Source organism: Python bivittatus, unplaced genomic scaffold (genome assembly GCF_059951505.1).
Source record: "Python bivittatus isolate LINGU-HERP-01145 unplaced genomic scaffold, Pbiv_v1 ctg000180_np1212, whole genome shotgun sequence".
In the NCBI taxonomy this organism is placed as follows: domain Eukaryota; kingdom Metazoa; phylum Chordata; class Lepidosauria; order Squamata; family Pythonidae; genus Python; species Python bivittatus.
In genome coordinates this window covers 1,002,616-1,021,984 of record NW_028277047.1, presented here as the reverse complement: position 1 = coordinate 1,021,984, position 19,369 = coordinate 1,002,616, and the positions used below count along the sequence as shown (strand labels likewise).

The 19,369-nt window shown below is 54.3% G+C and overlaps 2 protein-coding genes across 7 annotated transcripts; both read left to right on the top strand.

Annotated features, from left to right (window-relative positions):
• Positions 1 to 3: 3 nt before the first annotated feature.
• CTXND2 (cortexin domain containing 2) lies at positions 4 to 1,029 on the top strand. Its single transcript, XM_088137517.1, has one exon. It carries the CDS (start codon positions 775 to 777, stop codon positions 946 to 948), a length of 174 nt encoding a protein of 57 aa, XP_087993643.1. The 5' UTR covers positions 4 to 774; the 3' UTR covers positions 949 to 1,029.
• A 914-nt stretch (positions 1,030 to 1,943) lies between these two features.
• SETDB1 (SET domain bifurcated histone lysine methyltransferase 1) lies at positions 1,944 to 17,759 on the top strand. 6 transcript variants are annotated; one of them, XM_088137150.1, is made up of 23 exons: positions 1,972 to 2,072; positions 2,370 to 2,489; positions 3,370 to 3,595; positions 3,891 to 4,051; positions 4,461 to 4,498; positions 4,844 to 4,943; positions 5,736 to 5,867; positions 6,367 to 6,568; positions 7,050 to 7,123; positions 7,475 to 7,665; positions 7,989 to 8,118; positions 8,790 to 8,928; positions 9,293 to 9,454; positions 9,792 to 10,394; positions 12,133 to 12,249; positions 12,508 to 12,677; positions 13,409 to 14,028; positions 14,619 to 14,644; positions 15,109 to 15,241; positions 15,931 to 16,096; positions 16,289 to 16,491; positions 16,723 to 16,811; positions 17,346 to 17,759. In XM_088137150.1, exons 3-23 carry the CDS (start codon positions 3,381 to 3,383, stop codon positions 17,461 to 17,463), a joined length of 3,789 nt encoding a protein of 1,262 aa, XP_087993276.1. In that variant the 5' UTR covers positions 1,972 to 2,072; positions 2,370 to 2,489; positions 3,370 to 3,380; the 3' UTR covers positions 17,464 to 17,759. The 6 variants fall into 6 exon arrangements, with proteins under 6 accessions (XP_087993277.1, XP_025022235.1, XP_007427979.1 ...); XM_088137151.1 differs by lacking the exon at positions 2,370 to 2,489 and having other exon boundaries at positions 1,944 to 2,072; positions 4,464 to 4,498; positions 5,739 to 5,867; XM_025166467.2 differs by lacking the exon at positions 2,370 to 2,489 and having other exon boundaries at positions 1,944 to 2,072; positions 4,464 to 4,498.
• Positions 17,760 to 19,369: the final 1,610 nt, after the last annotated feature.

Sequence of the window (19,369 nt, the reverse complement as noted above, 5' to 3'; positions counted from 1 at the left end):
AGCGAAGGAACGATGGGAGGTGTAGTCCGCCCAAACGAAGGCCTCTCCCCCCCTCACCGTGGCTGGTCCTCAGACTGCAGACCCCACCGCCGAATCGCGAAGGCCCCGCGGGGTAGCTCTCCCTCTGTGGGCTTCCGCCCAGTCGCAGCTGCACAGGAGCCGCGAGGCCCAGACCGGCCTCGAAACACCCAGGCAACGCCTGCCTGTCCCATCCCGGGCAGAGTTCCCAGGGCTGCAGGACGCCCTTTGCACATGCTCAGGGGCACCGCTGGCATTCCTCCATCCCACCAGGCCTGCTGAAGAAACCCATGGACGGCAGCAGGTTCCCCGCTGGACGGACGGCCTCCGGTTCGCTCCCTCCGTAAGGGATCCCTTCTCTCTCTCCATCACAGGAAACGCGATACGGCTGCCCCGCGTTGTGAAGTATTCATGATATTTCCAGGGGCACCGCAGAGGAGCCGGAGCAGCTCTGTGGAAAGCACAGGCTTGGCTGGCGTGGCACGGGGCGAAGGCTGAGCGCCCCACCAGCTCTTCGGAAGCGCGAGGAGCAGCTCTCTGGAGTCCAGGTGCGGGGCAGCGGCTAACCTGTGGACGGGACTGGATCCCCCGCTCTGTCCAGCGCGTGAGATCGCTGCCACTGCACTGCCAGGACCCCGCCCTCATTCCTTGCAGCACAGCCCCGCTTCTCTTCCTCTCTTCGGACCTTGCTTCAGATCCCCGAGAGCCTCAGGTTTCCCCCTCGCCTGACCGAAACGTTTTGGCCCCGTCCAGGCCATGGAGGGTCCCACGGCGGAGCCTTTTGTGGACGTGGACAAAGGCATCTGCCTCGCCTTCCTCTCCCTGATGTGCGTCTTCCTGCTGGTCATGATGGTGAGGTGCGCCAAGCTGATCGTGGACCCATACATGGCCATTCCCACCTCCACCTGGGAGGAGGAACCACTGGACTGATCACCTGGCGGTGGCGGAAAGGACTGGGTCAGGAGGAGGGTGGAAAAGAAACCGAGGTCCCTAACCAGGTTCTTACGGATCTCCCCTGGGTTTATCATTGCTCCACTGCAGGAAACTCAGGGCAAATTTACTAGACTCAGGAGCATTCCCTTACAATCATCTTTTTCCCATGGGGAAAGGTGGCCATCTGAAAGAGCGAGATGGTGCCTGTCTGTGATAATCCATCGCTTATCAGGAATGGGCCCTCCGTTTTCTCGGCTGCCTTCCTCCTCTTCCGCTTCCTCAGCCGAGGCAGGCGTTTGCGATCCATCATCTGCTTGTATCCCGTGCCCAAAGTACGTGAGTTTCTGCTTCTCAAGGGAGCCCTCGGCCTTGATTTGGTCCAAATCTTCGTAACCGTCTCCGAGGGCACCGTAATGTAACAGCGTCCTCTTCTTTCCTTTGCTCCCAGCCCTACAGGACCGCTGGCCTTAACTGTCCTCTCTTCCTTCAAAACCTGCAAGTAAATCCTCCTTTCTCTTCGAGCAACTTTTCATTGATAACCAAAGTTTTATTTGTAATTTATTTGCTCCACATATAAAAGCGTTTGCTGAACCACCCTCCGGACTTCGTTTCTTGTTCATTTGTGCGTCATATAACCCCAAATGACGTGATGAAGTGTCAGCGTCTCCTCCCCGCCCAGGGAAGCCAAACAGCTCTGCCGAATTTAAAATTAAAACTTTCCTCTATTTAAAACAAGGCTGCTGTCATTAAAAAAAAAAAAAAAAAAGGCTGGGCATGCGTACTTCCTCCTCTTTAATAAGGGGCGGAGCATCCCCGCTCTTGCGCAGCGAGGACTCAGCGGCGCGCCTGCGCGCTTCGCGCGGCCCGCCCTCCGCCCCGAAGCACATGCGCGATGGAGGGGCAGGCGCGTTTTCCCCGCGGGCTCGCGCCCGCCCTCCCGACAGCGCATGCGCACAACAGCGCCCGGCCTCGCCTGGGCACGAGCGACGTCCCGCCCCCGGAAGCACGTTGAATGGATTTCCCGTCCTTCTTAAACAGACCCCCTCTAGCCCCCCCAGCAAAGCCTAATTGAGTTCCAGGCAAAATAAGCCCCCCTCTTCTCCCGCCCCCGAGGGGGAGAGGTGAGTTGGGGAGGGGCTTAAGTGGGGAGTGCAGGGAGGCGGTGGGGGTGTGATTTGAAAAGGGAGGGGTCGCAGGGAGGGGCTGCAGCTCAGGAGGGGGGTCCCCTGGGGAGGGGGCAGGGTGGGGAGCGGCTCCCCTCCCGGGAGGGGCGAAGCTGCTCAGGGGGCCCCCACCTGGCCCTGTTCCTCTGGGCTTGGACTACAATGCCCATTAGGCGCAGCCTGCATGGGCACAGCCCTCTCAAGGGGAGACCTGGCATGGAACTAACCCTGGTTCGTTTTAATCTTGGTTAAAAGGAGGGTTGTGGCGTTGGGTGGGCGAAGCCAAGGGACAGCCAGATACGTTTGGAACAGAAACGCCCCTGACCGCTGGGGCAGGGTCTGGACGCCGTGGGGCAGCGGTCGCCTGCCAGGAGGGTGAGCCCTTTGTGCATTTGTGCAATTGCCCGCTGCTTCGTTTCTGGGGGCTGAGCATCTTCCCAGGCTAAAAACAAAAATTGGGTGGTGGTGGTGATGATGATGATGATGATGATAATATAATAATAATAATAATAATAATAATTATTATTATTATTATTGATGTTATTATTGATTCCACTTCTATGCTGCCCAACTCCTATTGACACCGGATGGTTAAAACCTATCGGTCCAAGGCGCTGCTCTTCAAGACCTTAAGGTCTTACTTGTCCCCAGTTGTCTTAACGGAGAACCAGCTGTTTATGGCTCTCCAAAATTGCTGGAAAGGGGGGGTCATCCTGGTATATTGCTTTACATATATGTATGTTATCCTTTGTACGTGCTTCTGTGTGCATCTTACCTTTTCACCTTCTCTTGAAGATGCTCAGACTTCAAACCAAGCCGCCATCCTGTTTGTGGACAAAATAGAAAAATGAAATAAGCGGTGGGGAAAAAGGGATAGATGGGGGGAGATGATGGTTCTAAGAACAGATGACTTGGCAGTGAGTGGGCTTGGCCTGGCACGGGTCTCTAGAGTTCAAGCGGTAGAATAACTAATGGCTCAGGATGAGGTTTCTCCCTATTCAGTGCCTTTGTTTCTAATAGTGTCCAGCTAAACGGGTGTTGCAGTCGAGGTCTGAGCAACGGGCAAACTTGCTCTCGTGTTCATAAACCTTTTGCACCACACAGATTTTGTCTGCCAGCTTTTGTGGCATGTATATGCCCAGACGGTTGGCAAGGTCTGTGTCAGATACCAGAAGAAAGCAGGAAAAACCACCCAGCTGAAACAAAAGGGGCGTCAGCGGCTATCTCTCACTTGCTCTTCTTTTGAACCGTTCAGGTTCTGCCGCCATGGCAGAGTCCCCGGAGATAATAGAACTCCAGCGAGAGGTCATGGAAGAACTGGGCATCTCTCTGGAAGACCTCAAGCAGTTAATTGAAGAAGAGTTGGAGAAATCAGAGTGCATCAAGCAACGGAAGGAGGAGCTGGAGCGCTTGGAGGAGTGCGTGAAGAAGAAAGAGGCCGAGGTGGCCCATGTAGACCAACTCCTTGAAAATGCGGTGAAGTAAGTCAGCTGACTTGGGCTCTGGTGCATCTTTACATTTCTAAAACGCTAGCAACTTGCATGTTTCTACTAAAGGTCTTATCTTAGTCGCCTAAGCCTAATTCTTATCTCACCGTAGGTGAGTAGTTATTTATAAATCAGGCTGGTTCATCTGGTGAAACCATTCAGGAAAAACATGCACTGGGTTAAACATTTCTATGCCTGTCAAAAGCATTTCACATTTTCTAGAAATTTGGCATGACCCCTGGCTTGCTGGTTCTGTCTTAATCGCCAAACTCTTTCGATTACGTCCCAGGGCGGTGGATAAATGCGAAGTGTTGGTCAAAGACGTCTATGCCAACTTGGGGCTGGAATATCGAGAGACGGACTCAGATGATGATAACGGCTCTTGCAAACCGATGGAAGTGATTGAAATACCAGATGAAGATGATGATGACATTATGAGCGTAGATTCAGGTTGGAGGCCAGTGGGATCAGTCCACTCCGGCTTGAATTTTTATTCATAAATTACTATCTGGCCAGGATAGCTTAGAAATCAGAATCCTATCTCACTTGCTCGCAGCTGTCCAAAACACATTATTGGTTTTATTAAAGTGGATGTGCTGGGTTTGGCCCCCGAAAACATCCACTATATAGTGCTTTAAAATCAAATAAATTTGTGACATTAGAGCAGTTGAGAGGAGAGGCTACTGACGGGATGTATTTGACCAGTTTTGATTGAATTGCAAGTAAACACGCAAATAAAGCCAATCACTGTTCAATTAAAAATGGGGCGACCTATTTTAAACATTTGATGTTAAATCTTGCTTCTGCATATTTTGCTGGCAAACACTGTTTTTTATTTGTATTATCTTTGCCCTTGTAGCAGATCCAAGTAACAAAATTGCAAAAGACCAGACACTGGTAAGTGTTGTGCGACTGGAGTGGGGGATGAGAGATCAACGCGCTAACCTTTTTTTTCCTAGTTAGGGAGGATCGTGGGAATTTTAAACAGGTAAACTGAAGCCAAACGCCAGGGTGGGAAGGCTGAAGTCCTACTTTTAATCAGCTTTTGCTCACAAGCTTAGCACTTATTTCTCTGTAATCTGATATGTGAAGAATGATATTGAGTATCCAGGGAGGGACAGGCTCTCTGCTTCCTTTTCTCTAAGATCTTGTCTGTCCCTAGCTTAAGTCCTCTCAGCTTTTGTCTTTTCTCAGTGAGGAAATCAAAAAGGCACTTTTTGACGTACGCTTTCCGACCTGCAGCTTCGAGAAGCCATGGCCGCCATGCGGAAGTCTGCCCAAGACGTTCAGAAGTTCATGGATGCGGTTAATAAGAAGTCGGGCAGCCTGGACGCTCAGAGAGGTGCGTATGCTGTCACCTTGGGGCAGAGCAGTCTCAGGGCCTCTTTGATATCCCGATATCCTTGGGAAAGGTGGCGGTCTAAAACAGAGCCCGAGAATGAATGCACACGATGCGGAAAGAATATATTTTTACGTAGCTCTTAACAGAGTTCGCTTAATTCTGCAGCAGAACTAAGGCCCATCTTGCAAAATCCTAATTCTGAAGCGCAGGTGTTTCCCCTCCCCCCCTCCGTTTCTTTCTAACATGCTTTTGAAACCATGAAGACTAGAAGCTAGCTTTCATTTTGGGTGGGGGGGAAGTAGAAATTGTTCTAAAATTTTACCCGGTGTTTGTGGCATTTCCTGTGTTCCAACGTGGTCGGCTGGCGTCCTGATTTTTTTTTTTTAATCTAATAGTCATCAGCGAGAGCCATTTGGCGTAGTGATTAAGGCAGCAGGCTAGAAACCGGGAGACTGTGAGTTCTAGTCCGCCTTAGGCACGAAGCCAACTGGGTGACCTCAGGCCAGCCACTCTCTCTCAGTCCTAGGAAGGAGGCAATGGCAAACCATTTCCAAAATCTTGCCGAGAAAACTGCAGGGACTTGTCCAGGCAGTCGCCAGGAGTCAACACTGACTCAAAGGCACCCCCCTCTCAAAAAAATAAATTTCATCAGCACCATCTCTGCCCCTTGCCATTCCCAGTAACCCTACCCTCTTTAGCACAGGTAGGGATCATGGCTTCTAGGCTAGAAAGGCATAAGAGAAACAGGATTCTGGGATCAGCAGAGAGCAACTGGATTTATTTTTTTCCCAGCAGGATTGCAGCAGGTCAGCCCTAGCTGTGAACTCACCCACGATGGTGACCTCACAGTCGGCGACCGCATCCTGGGCAAGAAGCGGACGAAGACCTGGCACAAGGGCACCTTGATCGCCATCCAGACAGTGGGTAAGGGCCCCTCAAACTCCCCTGAGGATCTTAGCAGGCCTGGCCGACTCTTGTACCATAGCGAAAAGATGTCTGGTAAACCCAAGTGCGTTTCTGCCCACGCAGGTTGCTAAATTTGGCGAGTATGCAAAAGCTGTCTCTTGAAAACTGTTCCTGACAAGAAATCACACAGACACACACAGCCGGAGCATTTCAGTTGGTCCTAATGACAGTATTAGCCAGCCGGATTTTTTTTCCCCCTTTTGGAGCATTATCCTAAGTTTACTTAACTCTCTTGCTTTCGATAACAGGGGATCTGGAGATCTATAATTGCAGTTTTTCTCCAACCATCTAATATCTGTGCTTCCTAGAGTGCACTGTTTACAGAACAACTGTATTTTGAATGGCCTTCTCTCCAGCGGACGCAGATTATAGTTCTTTCTCTTGGCGGGTGTCTCTGGGCACAAGGACGAGAAATTTGCCTTAAATTAAAAAATAAATGTACCTCTCTCTCCCCTAGGTCCTGGGAAGAAATACAAGGTGAAGTTTGACAATAAAGGGAAGAGTTTGCTGTCGGGCAACCACATTGCTTACGACCACCACCCACCGGCGGACAGGCTGCACGTTGGGAGCCGTGTTGTGGCCAAGTACAAAGACGGCAACCAAGTGTGGCTGTATGCAGGAATCGTCGCCGAGATGCCCAACGTCAAGAATAAGATGAGGTCAGGGCAACCCTCTACTGGGTTTGAAAAACAGAAGGAAAAAAATGGCAAGTCGTTGTCAATTTGTGAAGACCAGGAATGAGGAGTGTTTCTTTAGGACAGTGTTGTCCAAACTTGGCCACTTTAAGATGAGTGGACTTCAGCTCCCAGAATTCCCCAGCCAGCCATGCATGGCTGGCTGGGGAATTCTGGGAGTTGAAGTCCACTCATCTTAAAGTGGCCAAGTTTGAACAACACTGCTTTAGGACAACTAAACTCAAGAAAGGTCAACAACATCACCCCGGGCTTACGAGACCAACCGAGGAAATGTCGCAAGGAAAGAAAACCCTTTGCAAAATTAATTGAAGTCGCTTGTCTTCTGAGTTTGCTCCTGCTTGTCTTCAACACGTTTCTGAAACGGGAGAACCAACGTGTCTCGCGATCGAGTTCTCCTGATGTGCTGTGGACTGGGCTTAACTTTTCCTCTCTTTGCCTCTTCCAGGTTCCTGATCTTCTTTGATGATGGTTACGCCTCCTACGTAATTCAGCCGGAGCTGTACTTGATCTGCAGACCTCGTGAGTAGGACTTCCCCTCCTGAGCTCTGCCTTGGGAAGATGAGTTGGGCTAGGAAGCCTAGCTTGCGAATTCCCTGGATCGTGGGCTCCCCTCATGAGCTGCTCTTATTGCTAGGAAGTGATGAATTGGAATCTGTCTTCCTTTAACTCAAGTCTGTGATTTCTTACCTTGCCCTGTGATGTTGTCCAAAGCATGCCTCCCTCCCTCAGTCTGTACTCATACGGCGGTTTCCAGCCTCCCCATGTTTTCTCCACCTGTTTGCGTGTCTCTTGATGCGCTGGGCCCAGAAACACCTTTATGTTCTCAAGGAAAAGTGCAATAGAAATAACTGGTGCGTCTCCTTTGCACAGTCAAGAAATCCTGGGAGGACATTGAAGACGTCTCCTGCCGGGATTTTATCGAGGAATACGTCACCGCGTATCCAAACCGGCCCATGGTCTTGCTCAAGAGCGGCCAGCAGATCAAGACGGAGTGGGAGGGGACGTGGTGGAAGTCCCGGGTCGAGGAAGTGGACGGAAGCCTGGTCAAAATCCTCTTCCTGGTAGGAATGGCTCAGGACGGTCTCTTCTTGGGTCCCCCTTAAAGTTGGATGTTTTCTGTGCGGGTTTACCAACTCTGGCAGCTCGTCCCCTCTTGCAGGCCTGGCTCCACCTATCCTTGCCCCAGACATTTCCTCCAGGAAACTGTCTCGGCCCTTCAACTGGGTAGCATTCCTGTGCCCCTCGAGGAGAGCAGGAATTTCAGAGCCCAGCTTGGCCGAGAGACGAACGGCCCAGACCCGCCCATTACATGCCCTGATTCTCTGCGTCCTCCTGCTGGGGCTCTGCTTCCAGCCTGGTCCAACTTCCTCTCTGTCGCCGCCAGGACGATAAACGTTGCGAGTGGATCTACCGGGGCTCCACCCGCCTGGAGCCCATGTTCAGCATGAAGACGTCCACCGCCTCCACTCACGACAAGAAACAGGGCGGGCAGATGAGGACACGCCCCAACGTGGGTACGTCAGCCTTAAAAAATCATCTGCCCCAGCGCTGAGCAGAGGGGGGGCTGGGGAGGGAAAGCCGGAGAGGACCAAAGCAATAAAAAGGGGGGTTCTTTCACCCCAGTGAGCCTCAGGGCCAAGTTGCTCTCCTCCCAGCAGAACTCAACCCTGTGGATGACATGAATTTATCAAGAGTAGATCAGATAGGAGACGTGTTTCTTTAGATTTATTTATGCATTTTTGCCTTTGGGCGGACTTAGGGCAACCACCTGGACGGGCCGTGTTCGCCCTTGCCTCTTTCTTCCAGGGGTTGAGAGAGAAAAGCACGGGCCAAGTGTCCCCCGGCTGGTTTCCATGCTGGGGCAGGCCTAGATCCCAGTTTTCTCCGCTCCTAGTCCAGCACCTTTAACCATGAGGCCAAACTGTGTCGTTTCTTTAGCTGTAGCTAGCCAAGGGGATGTAGCGAGCGGGGGAAAAACGACTGGCCGGATTAAACCAAGGAGTTGTGATATGCACGCCCGTCTAAGTGTCCTACCTCAAGTTTTCAAAACTTCTGAAGGACCCCCATTGATTTGGCACTCGCCACAGAAGTACCATTGTTCGCGCCATTCCTTTCTTTTGGACGCGACTGTCCAGCCTCTTAAAACCCAACGAAAGCCCCTCTCTTCGCCCTGTCTCTCTTCCAGGGGCCGTGCGGACCAAGGGCCCAGTGGTGCAGTACATCCACGACCTCACGGGAACCAGTCCTCAGCAGCTGAAGCCTGCAGAACCTCAGGTTCCCGTCTCGACGCCCCAGCCAGTCTCACCCCTGTTTGGGGAAACAGAGTAAGCTGCTGAGGAAGGTCCCTATTTCTCGGGGGGTGGGGGGTTTGAAAGGGTGCTGTCGATGAGCAATCTCAAACCAGCGAGAGGCTTTGTGAAGCCCCGTACGGGGGAATACAGCCCAAGAAACAAGGTTTGCCAGGAGTACAGAATCTCGGAAACCGAAGAAGTCAACGTTCAGCCGCTGTAGGAGACTCCTTGTATCAATTCTAACCTTGGTTTAATGTTTAACGTCAGCTTGAGTTATGTCGGTTTGTCTGTGACGTTTCCACTTGACCTAGGCCACCCCGAGCGTTTGTGTAAACTGAAGAGCCAGCAGCCGATTTCAGACCCAAATAAAAACCTCCCTTTTTTTTAAATCCCGCAGCTCCGAGAGCCAGCTGGCTCAGGCCAAAAAACAGCAGGTGGCAAAAAAAAGCACCTCGTTCTTGCGCCCCGGCTCGGCAGGATCAGGCCTGTCGCCCCCGTCCTCCCCCGTCCTGAGCGAGACGCCTCCCGTGGGCCGGACAGGAGTAACCCAGCAGTTCAGGTGAGTGGCTGGGCCCGAAACCAGAAACGGCCCAGTCCTGTGAAGGCTACCGACCGCTCGGGGCAGCTCAGACAAAGCAAAGGATTCCCGGTGCCGGAGTCCCAACATAGCAGGGTCGTCCCTGCCCCGGGGCTCTGGAGAGGCCATTCCCCTCGTTCCCAAGATTCAGGAGTGGGCACAGGCAAAGTGGCACCATCCACGGCCATCAACATTTGGTGGCACCTCTCCCTGGCATGGCCCGAGTCGCTCACTTTAGCCGTCTTTAGTTGGCTAAAAGAGAGGGCGGTGCCGTCTCCGTCAGCCTGATGGTCCTGCCTTACCCCCCTCCCTGTGGCAGGTTCTCCGGCACCCAGCCCGGGGCAGGCTCTGTCCCGCCCTTCCACGGTATGATGGACCGGGTCCCCAGCGAGCCGTCCTACCGGGCCCCTGTGGAGAAGCTCTTCTACCTGCCCCATGTCTGCAGCATGAAGTGCCTGAGCCGGGTGTGCCCCAGCCACAGGGACCAGCACCGCAGCCGGAACCCTCTCCTGATCCCCTTGCTCTATGACTTCCGGCGCATGACAGCCCGCCGGCGGATCAACCGCAAGACAGGCTTCCACGTCATCTACAAGACGCCATGCGGGCTGTGCCTGCGCAGCATGAGCGAGATCGAGCGCTACCTCTTCGAGACGGACTGCGACTTCCTCTTCCTGGAGATGTTCTGCCTCGACCCCTACGTCCTGGTGGACCGCCGGTTCCAGCCCTACAAGCCCTTCTACTACATCGCCGACATCACCAAAGGGAAGGAGGACGTCCCCTTGTCCTGCGTCAACGAGATAGATAGCACCCCGCCGCCCCAGGTGGCTTACAGCAAGGAGCGCATTCCGGGCAAAGGGGTCTACATCAACACCAGCTGGGAGTTCCTGGTGGGCTGCGACTGCGAGGACGGCTGCAGAGACAAGTGAGCGCTCCCGCCACCCCAGCCCCCTCCTCCAGCGCCAGGAGTGCCACCCCAGGCGTAGCACTCGTGCGACCCGCTCTTCCATTCATCTTTGAGGAGAAGAACCAAGCACGAGCCGCGGCCGTGGGGTTTACCTGCCTTGCGACAAAGCCCCAAATGAGGGGCTTACAGAAAACCCCAGTGGTCTGCAACAGGGGTCCAAACCGTGGTTTGGATTTTAAGCCAGAGTCAGTCCACTTTGCCAAGGAGCCCGGTGATCTGGCTTCTTCAGCCAGTTCGTGGCTTGTTTTCACTGCATTTCATCGGCCAGGAAACTACAGTTCCAGATTTAGACCTAGTAAGTCGTTGAAACGAGGCAGGAATTGTAAGTCAGCCACAAGCCATGATTTCAAGTCTTTCCCACAAGGGTTTGTTGCTGGGCATAAGCGCAGCCTTTGAAACAGACCAGACAAATAGGCTAAACAAACCCTGGATTGTCCCTGTGCCTTTCCAGGCAAACCAGGATTGGAGACCTCACAGGTCTGCCTTCTGAAGTTGGGGTTTCTTCAGCACATCTTCCCCGGTTTTAACTTTGCCTTCATTTCTCTCACCCGCCTGGCCAAGTTTAGGCTTATAAACACCAGGGCCTGGCCCTGCACCCCAAATTGCCAGAGTGGGGAGATTTTAAGCACCAGGCAACTTCTTTCCCACTTCAGCCTCCCTGCTCCACCAGCCACGACCACTTCAAACCCGTCGCTCAGGAAGACAGGCATTGCTAAGGCGTAACTTTCGCAAAGCTCAGAGTTTACAAACAAACCCACGTGCTTTTCTGTTTCTCTCCTCTCCTCAATTTCTGGGGGTCTGTTTTGGGGAGAGGGGGAGCCTTTTTTAACCCATCAGGAGGAAGAACCCCCTGCAATTCTCCTGTTAATTACCTAGAGCTTGATCCCACACTAACTCTTCTGGCACCTTCCCGCTCCCCCCAAACAGCCAGAGGCTGCTTTTCCTGGGAGGGCTTCAGAGAAGCCCACGAAGGATTTGGGACTCACCCAGAGAGGCAGAGGCCGGCCCAGCTCCGACTTGTAGTGGGGTTTTCTGGCTGGCTTTGCTCCCAGCTGGAGAGCAGCTACTCCATCCTGGCCAGCAGCTGCGAAGGCCTTCAGGGAGCTGCCAGGCTCAGGTGGTCGTCAGCTGGGCCTCCACCCCTCTCGGGGCTGCTGTGACTCTTAGAGCCCTCCATCTCGGAAGCCTCCGTGAGAATCCGGAGAGCCAAGGCAGGGCCATCCTGGGATCCAGAGCTGCTCAGCCTTGGGTGGCCGTCAGCTGGAATGGGAAAAGCTGGCTTGTGGTCCCTTCTTCACCGAGCCCCCTTTCCTGGTGGGGCTCCTGACCAGAAGAGGCGACGCCCCTATCACAGAGCTATTGCTCCATTTTTTTTCTATTTCTACTGCTGGATGTGCCGGGACGAAGACATCCCCAGTAAACACTAACCCACCTTTGAAACCTCTACAGTAGTCGCACCATAAGCAGAGCAAATACTTGCATATAATAATATTAAGAATAACGGTAGCAGTAATTAGAGCAGAACCAAACTAAGGAATAATAGAAAGATGGCATACGAACTATGAAGGGCCTTCCAGAAGATCGCCTGGTAAGGTTGTCCTGCAGCCTCCCCCCACGTTTAAAATGAAGTTGGGCAAGGGGGACCCAGGGGCGTCCGTCGTTCCCCACTCACGGGGCATCCCGTTTTCTTTAACAGATCAAAATGTGCCTGCCACCAGCTGACAATCCAGGCCACCGCGTGTACCCCCGGTGGACAGATCAACCTCAATTCTGGGTACCAACATAAGCGCTTGGAGGAATGTCTTCCCACAGGGTGAGTGGGGCTTGGGGGGGAGCAGGTGAGGGCTGAGCTAGTGTCCGTGCCCCGCAGAGCCAGGATCAAGCCAAATCCTCGACTTGCTGCTTCTGAATTTACAGCCCAGCCGCACGCAGTGAATGATTTCCACTCCGCGTGCTTCTCCCCCTCTGTTTAAAAACTCTCCCTCCCCCTCGCGTAAAATGCCATCGCTTTCTTCCCGGCTTGGAAGGCGGGTCCTCTCGGCGTCTCAGCGCATATCTCTCCCCCCCCCAGAGTGTACGAGTGCAACAAGCGTTGCAAGTGCAGCCCGAACATGTGCACCAACCGCCTGGTTCAGCACGGTCTGCAGGTCCGGCTGCAGCTGTTCAAGACACAGAACAAAGGCTGGGGCATCCGCTGCTTGGATGACATCGCCAAGGGCTCCTTCGTCTGCATCTACGCAGGTAGGGCAGGCGCCTCGGGCTGTTGTCCCACAGGGGAAGCCCTCAGCTCGTGCAGCTTGGCAGGCCAAGGCGCTCCCGGCTTTTGGAGAGGGAGGGAGGCCCTCTTGCACGCAGGTGGGCCGGGGTACAATTTATTTATTATCTGTTAGGACTTGGGAGGCTCTCAGCAGGCACCCCTCGAAACTGCTCTCCCCCCTTGTCTAAGGGCTCAGTGCAGGCCTGACTCGCCCTCAGGAGTGCATGGTTTGGCTCTGGAGTGGCCTGTTGGGCGGCCCAGCCAGAGGTGACTTCACTGGCAAATCATGGTTAATCAAGGCATATTGGGCGTCAGCCACACCTCCAACCTTGGAGCTGACGTGCGAGTCCAGTGCTGATACAGAGAATACGAGGGGTACAATCCCAACCTGATATTTCCTACCCCTGAACCCCTGAAATTTTCTCTGGCTGCAGATTTTCCAGGCCAGACAGCGTTGGGCGTAAGGACGGACGCTGGGAGGGGGGAACAAGCGGTTCTCAGGTCAGCCGGAAAGGTCAGCATTGGGCCCGCGGGTTCTGATGTCCTGGCCACCTCTCCGCAGAGACGGAGAAGCAAATAAGTCGATAAAGCGATGCATGGTCCCTAAAGCAACACATATTGATGCTCTTTGCACATCACAAGCTTCTAGCCCTCATGGCCGGAGAACTCAGGGGAGGGGGAAATGAGGCGCGCTCAGCCCCCTTCTCGCTTGCAGGGAAAATCCTGACGGATGATTTTGCCGACAAAGAGGGCTTGGAGATGGGCGACGAGTATTTCGCCAACCTGGACCACATCGAGAGCGTGGAGAACTCGAAGGAGGGCTACGAGAGCGAGGCCAAGTGCTCCTCGGACAGCAGCGGCGTCAACCTGAAGGACGACGACGACGACAACTCTGGCTCGGAGGAGGCGGAGGAGTCCAACGAGGACAGCTCGGACGACAACTTCTGCAAGGACGAGGACTTCAGCACCAGCTCGGTCTGGCGCAGCTACGCCACCCGCCGGCAGACGCGGGGCCAGCGGGAGAACGGCCTCTCCGAGACGGCCTCGAAGGACTCAGGCCTGGCCCGGCAGGTCAGCCACGAGGAGGCCCCGCCGTGCAAGCCGCCCCTCTCCGAGGAGACCTCCAAGAACAAGGTGGCCTCCTGGCTCAGCTCCAACACCATGTCCGACAGCTACCACGACAGCGACAGCCGGTCCTCCTTCCGGATGCAGGAGGCGGCCGAGGCCAAGCCCCCCAAGGGGGAGCCCGGCGAGGGCGAGAAGGCCAGGACCCCCGGGCTGGCCGGCAAGGACGAGCTGAGCCTGGAAGGGGAGCTGAAGCTGAAGAAGAAAGAGGTGCGGATCCTGCGCGGAAGGCAGGCGGGGGGGGCTGGAAGAAGCCCTCCCGGCTGGGTCAGGCTATCCAGTTCCCGTCCTGCTTTCAGTCCCCAAAGCAGCCGCCGGGCATGGCTAAAACAACCCCCTGCCGGCCTCGGGGTGGGTTTCTGTAAAAACACCCACCTGCTGGTCTCGGAGGGGGAAAAAGCCACCACCTGGGGCCGTCTGGACAGCGACGTCACATTTCAGCACCGAGGGAGATGCGTCAAGCCACCAGTTGTGCAAAATGTCCAGCTCTGCAAGGGCTGAAGGGTTCCTGGGACTTGCAAATCTCCCTGCACGGAGAATCCTGGGCAGGAGGCCATCGGGGCATCTCCGGAGAGAACGTGGGGGCAGAGCCACAGGGAAGGAGGGTGGTCCTGGAGCAGGGCAGCCAAGCTGCCCCCTTCTCCTCTTGCAAATGTTGATCGTTCAGACCGACAGTTGCAAGGGCTGCTCTGCACCCCTCCAGGACCATCTCCTGGGAGACCTTGGTGGGCCGGGAGCAAGGATTGGAATGAGAAAAGCTGCAACGGAGACATGCATTTCCCTCTTCTCTTTTTCCGTAGGAATCGGACGATCCAGGCAAAGCAACGTAAGTCGTTTCAGGATTCCCTGCCCAACTTTGGGGGTGCCTAGGCCTGCTTTCGACCCCTGGGAGAATGAAGGGTTCCTGGGCCTCAGACCTCTTCACACGGCGGGGAAGGCGGCCATGTTATTTTTCCAGCTTGACCATTTCAAGGGGCGCCTGCGGGCAGAAAAGGGGGGCATCCAGGAAAAGGATCACTGTATCTTTGCTCACTGCCGAGGCAGGGAGGGGTCATTTTCCTGAAGCACCCAAGAGATGTTTTGTTCTGGCGGAGAAGAAACAGCCTTTGAAATTCTGCCCCTCGATACATCTCACATTCCACAAATCAACTGCCCTTCTGTAATTTTTGGGAAGGGCCAAGAAACCTTTGCCCAGAACACGCTTCGTAGCGTCCGGCGGGCCAGCGTGGAGGGTAGGGTCCCCAACCTGCCTTGGGACTAACCGCTGCTTATCTGTGCCCAACGTCTTAGGCCGGGCCACCCAAGCAGGGTGTACGGCTACAACCCCAACCCATCCATCCCCGAGGGGGTCCGACGGCCGCCCAGCAAGACCGCCTCCCATCAAATCCGAAGGCCGTCCAAGATCCAGCAGGGACTCCCCGACGTAAGTTGGCTCGGCTTTTCCTGCAGGGGTTAGCTCTCGCCCAGAAGATCTGAAGGTGTGTTGAACGGGTGGAAAACTGTGTCCGAGAATTTGGGGACGGGCAAAAAAGAGACTTGAGGCACCAGCTGAGCTATTCTATGAGGTAGCTCAGCGTCTCTATCTTGGATCCTCCAAAAAAATCAGGACTTTGGGCCTCTTGTTTCCTCGACCATCCTCCTGCTTCCTGTGTGGGAGAGCTCCCGATGTCACTGCTCCCCCCGAGACCTTCCATTTTTGCTTCTGGATCTCCAGTCGTGGCAGGAAATCTTCTACTAAGGAAGCGGAGAGCGTTGGCTTTTCGTCCTGCATTTTGAAGGGAGCCCTATCTGAAGCTGCCCTCCCCACATCCCCGTTGCTAGAAAATTAATCCATTTAATTACATTCGGTGTTCTTGACACAGCGAGCAAAGGGCTCCCAAAGGCTTTAGCAGGCCCGGAAGAAAAGAAAGGGGTTCAGTGTGAGCGTTTGGAGGGTCCTGCCTATCTGGGGAGACGTGTTTTCAGGGCTGAGCCGAAAGGGAAGTCGGCGAGGACTTTGGTCACCCGCCAGAAAGGGTCTCGAGCCAAATTCAGGACCGGTTCGGGGCGCCCGATGCACGGGTTCCTCCCGGGTGAAGGAAAACCACCAGAAATGTTTCTCTTCCTCGGCAGGACGTGCTGATGCTCTCCAGCAGCACCGAGAGCGAGGGAGACACCGGGCGGGCGACTTCTGGGCACGCCCAGGGCAATGCCAACGACAGCGACGACATTCAGACCATATCTTCCGGGTCGGAGGAGGAACCGGCCGCAGATGAGAAGAACGCCTCTTCTGGGCTGGGTGAGGTCCTGCTGTGTCAGGACAGGGAGGGCGTGCCCTGAGGTAGAGCGCTCCTGGATAGGGAGGTTTCGTGTAGGCTAGGAGAGAAATATTCTAACGGGCGCCGGATCCCAACGCCCCACGGCTACTCAGGGGAGCTGGGACCAGAGGCCTTTGGGTTTCACGAGACCCCCTTCTCTCGCTGGCGGGCAGGACCGGTGAAGAGGCAGGTGGCGGTGAAGTCTACCCGGGGCTTCGCCTTGAAGTCCACGCACGGCATCGCCATCAAGTCGACCAACCTGGCTTCCGGGGAAAACGCGGCCCTCCGGAGGAACACGCGCCAGTTCTACGACGGGGAGGAGTCGTGCTACATCATCGACGCCAAGCTGGAGGGCAACCTGGGGCGGTACCTCAACGTAAGGACGGAAGCCCCTCCGCGTGGGGAGGCCGCCGGGGGTTCCGATGGAGAGTCCCCCTGCCTGGGATGGGTCTGGATTGGCTCCTATCCTCTTCCTGGATCACTCCTGGTGGATCCCCCGGAGACCCTCCCCTCCCCTCCCCTCCCCTCCCCTCCCCACCGTGGCGTTGGCACAGCCCTTGATGTTTTTGCCTTCCCGTAAACGCCCCCTTCGCCTTGGCTTCCCCAGCATAGCTGCAGCCCCAACCTCTTCGTCCAGAACGTCTTCGTGGACACGCACGACCTGCGTTTTCCCTGGGTGGCCTTCTTCGCAAGCAAGTGAGTGAGCAGCCCCCAAGTGCGTTTCCTCCTTCCCCAGTTGGGGTTTAAGGGCCTGGGGCTGTCCGAGGGCGTTTCTCCAGGAGATTCCCCAGACCTCTAAAAACAGCAGTTCTGAGCCTTCCACAGGGGAAAAAATCAACTAAATCTCCGTGTGATTTCTCCGAAGAGTTTACCAACTCTTGCTGGCTTGGAGGCATGACCTCAGAGGAAAAAGGGAGGGAGAGAGGAGGAAAAGAGCGTCCAATTCTGGTACGAAATGTCCTCACTGCCACCTTTAACAGGTCCGTGGCTTAGCAGGGTGGAAGGGCTTCTTCCTCATCAGCCAATGAGCTCACGTGCCCATTTCATGGACAGGAGAACGGACACCGAGGCACGAGTTTTCTGAAGGCATAGCCGAGAACTCTGACCCCAGCGGCGGGCTTCAGAAAACCGGAGCCAGTCCGAAGAAGGAGGAACGAAGAACCACCAAAAAAACCCTGCTAAAGCGTTGCTTAAAAATAATAAAATAACCTGCTCGATTTCCCCCCACAGGCGAATCCGGGCCGGGACAGAGCTCACCTGGGATTACAACTACGAAGTCGGAAGCGTCGAGGGCAAGAAATTGCTGTGCTGTTGTGGCGCCATTGAATGCCGAGGCCGCTTGTTGTAAAAGCAGCCTTATTCCCCATGGGGGGGAGACCTCTTTTTTCCCAAAACACCCACCCCACCGGCGAAAAGGGACTCTTACCGCCCGCCGCCACTTTCCGCCCGCGTGTCTCCTCGGACCCCTGTGGCCAACGTCTCTCCACTCCGTGCGCATCTCCTGTTGACCGCAGCAGGGGCCGTAGCGTTACCTTTGTAAAGGACTGTCTCCCCACCCACCCGCTACCGAAATTCCCTTTGGATGTTGTAAAGCAATAAATAATTACCCCGTCTTTGTTACAACACGCATTTTCTGTCCGCTCCCTCGCATAGCCTTTTGCAAACTGGGCCTCGAGTTGGGCCTCGGAGAATTTACTTGGAAAACTTGGGGCGCGGATTTTCAAAACCGGGGTGGGGTGGGGAGGATTAAGGATTAAGCCCTGCAGGTTTTCTTGCAGACACAAAACTGAAGCCCGTTGAATTTGGCCTTTCTGACGAACTTAGTGACAACCTACGAAATTTCACTGGGGAGGCGGTCTGTTGAAGGTTAACAGCCACATTACCCCCCAAGGCAGAGCTGCTCTGCGTCCGGGATAGAAGACATTGCTGCTTGTTTGGGTTAAGGAATGGAGCCTCCCTGTTGAGGAGCAGTGTACCTTCGAATAAGCTGATGCTACCCACCATCCTCTTCCCTTCCAGCAGACACCCTGAAGATTTCCCAAAGCAACGTCCTTTACCAAACACGCTATGTTGCGTTCCTCTACCTCACCGTACTTTTAAAATTGCTTTTCAAAGCAACCGCAGAAGTTATTTCCATGACCTTAGAGGGGATAAAGCACTTATTTAGGGGGAAGAGACAGGAAAAACCCCATTTTTCCACCCCTCCTCCCTCCAGGAATAACGCTATAAGCACAAAGGGTATTTTTTAAAGAAGTTTATTAGTTTAATTGAAGTTTTAATATAATTAAACTTTCTTCTTAAAAAAACACACATTTTGGTCTGAAGATTGTGAATGGTCCTTTTGTATCCCTCCCCCTCCCAAATTAAACCAAAAAGAAAAAAAAAATACTGCCATTTGAGCTGATGGCCGGGTCAGAACTATCTTGACCCCTTTCGGACCAGCTCGAATCACTGATTTCCGTTGCATTCTTCCACTTTGGTAGTTGAAAGTCCTACCTAATAAATTAAATGTTAATTAAGATCTCCGGCGTTCGCGGTACCTTTACTTGGAGAGGGCAGAATGGGAAGGGGTACTTGGGGAAGAAAATGGAGTGGGGGGGATTTCCCAGGAGAAGGAGAAGAGCGAACTAGCGCGCCTTGAGAACATGAGCGATTTGCAGAAAGGAGAGAGAATGAAAACCTTGCTGGCCTTTAATGCTCAAGGGTGCTGTTGACCTATTGAAGTGGCTTGCCGTAGCCAACCGCCCCCTCCGTAAAAATCCCCCCCTGGGACAGGCGTACCTGCTCTCCACGTTATATCAGTGGAGCTCTTCCGACGGACCCTCCCACCCCTAAGCCAGCCGCTTCTTCTGTTTCTTAAGCACTTCTACCATCGGCAACGACAAAAACCACGTGCAAGCGTGATCAGGCCGTGGGGAAATTGACTCGCCTGCCCGAGTTAACGTTTGGTGCAGCTAGCAATGCCGGATCCTCTCCCGCCCACCCCTGCATCCCCAAAGGGGGGGAAATCATGGCTTGTACAATACGGAGGTAATACCGAGAGAGAGACGCTGGTGGAGAAGGAAGATTTTGCAGCGCCAATCAGCGTTAAGGCAGGAGGGGGGTCTTTCCTTCTCGCCCAAGGGTGTGAGAGGAACATAAATTCCTATTTCAGCCGTGCTGGTTCTGGACACCATTCCCAGTTCCCCAAACATTGCAGCATCGAGGGGCAGAAGAACCATGAAAAAGAGAAGGTGCGCAGGACAGAAAGAGCA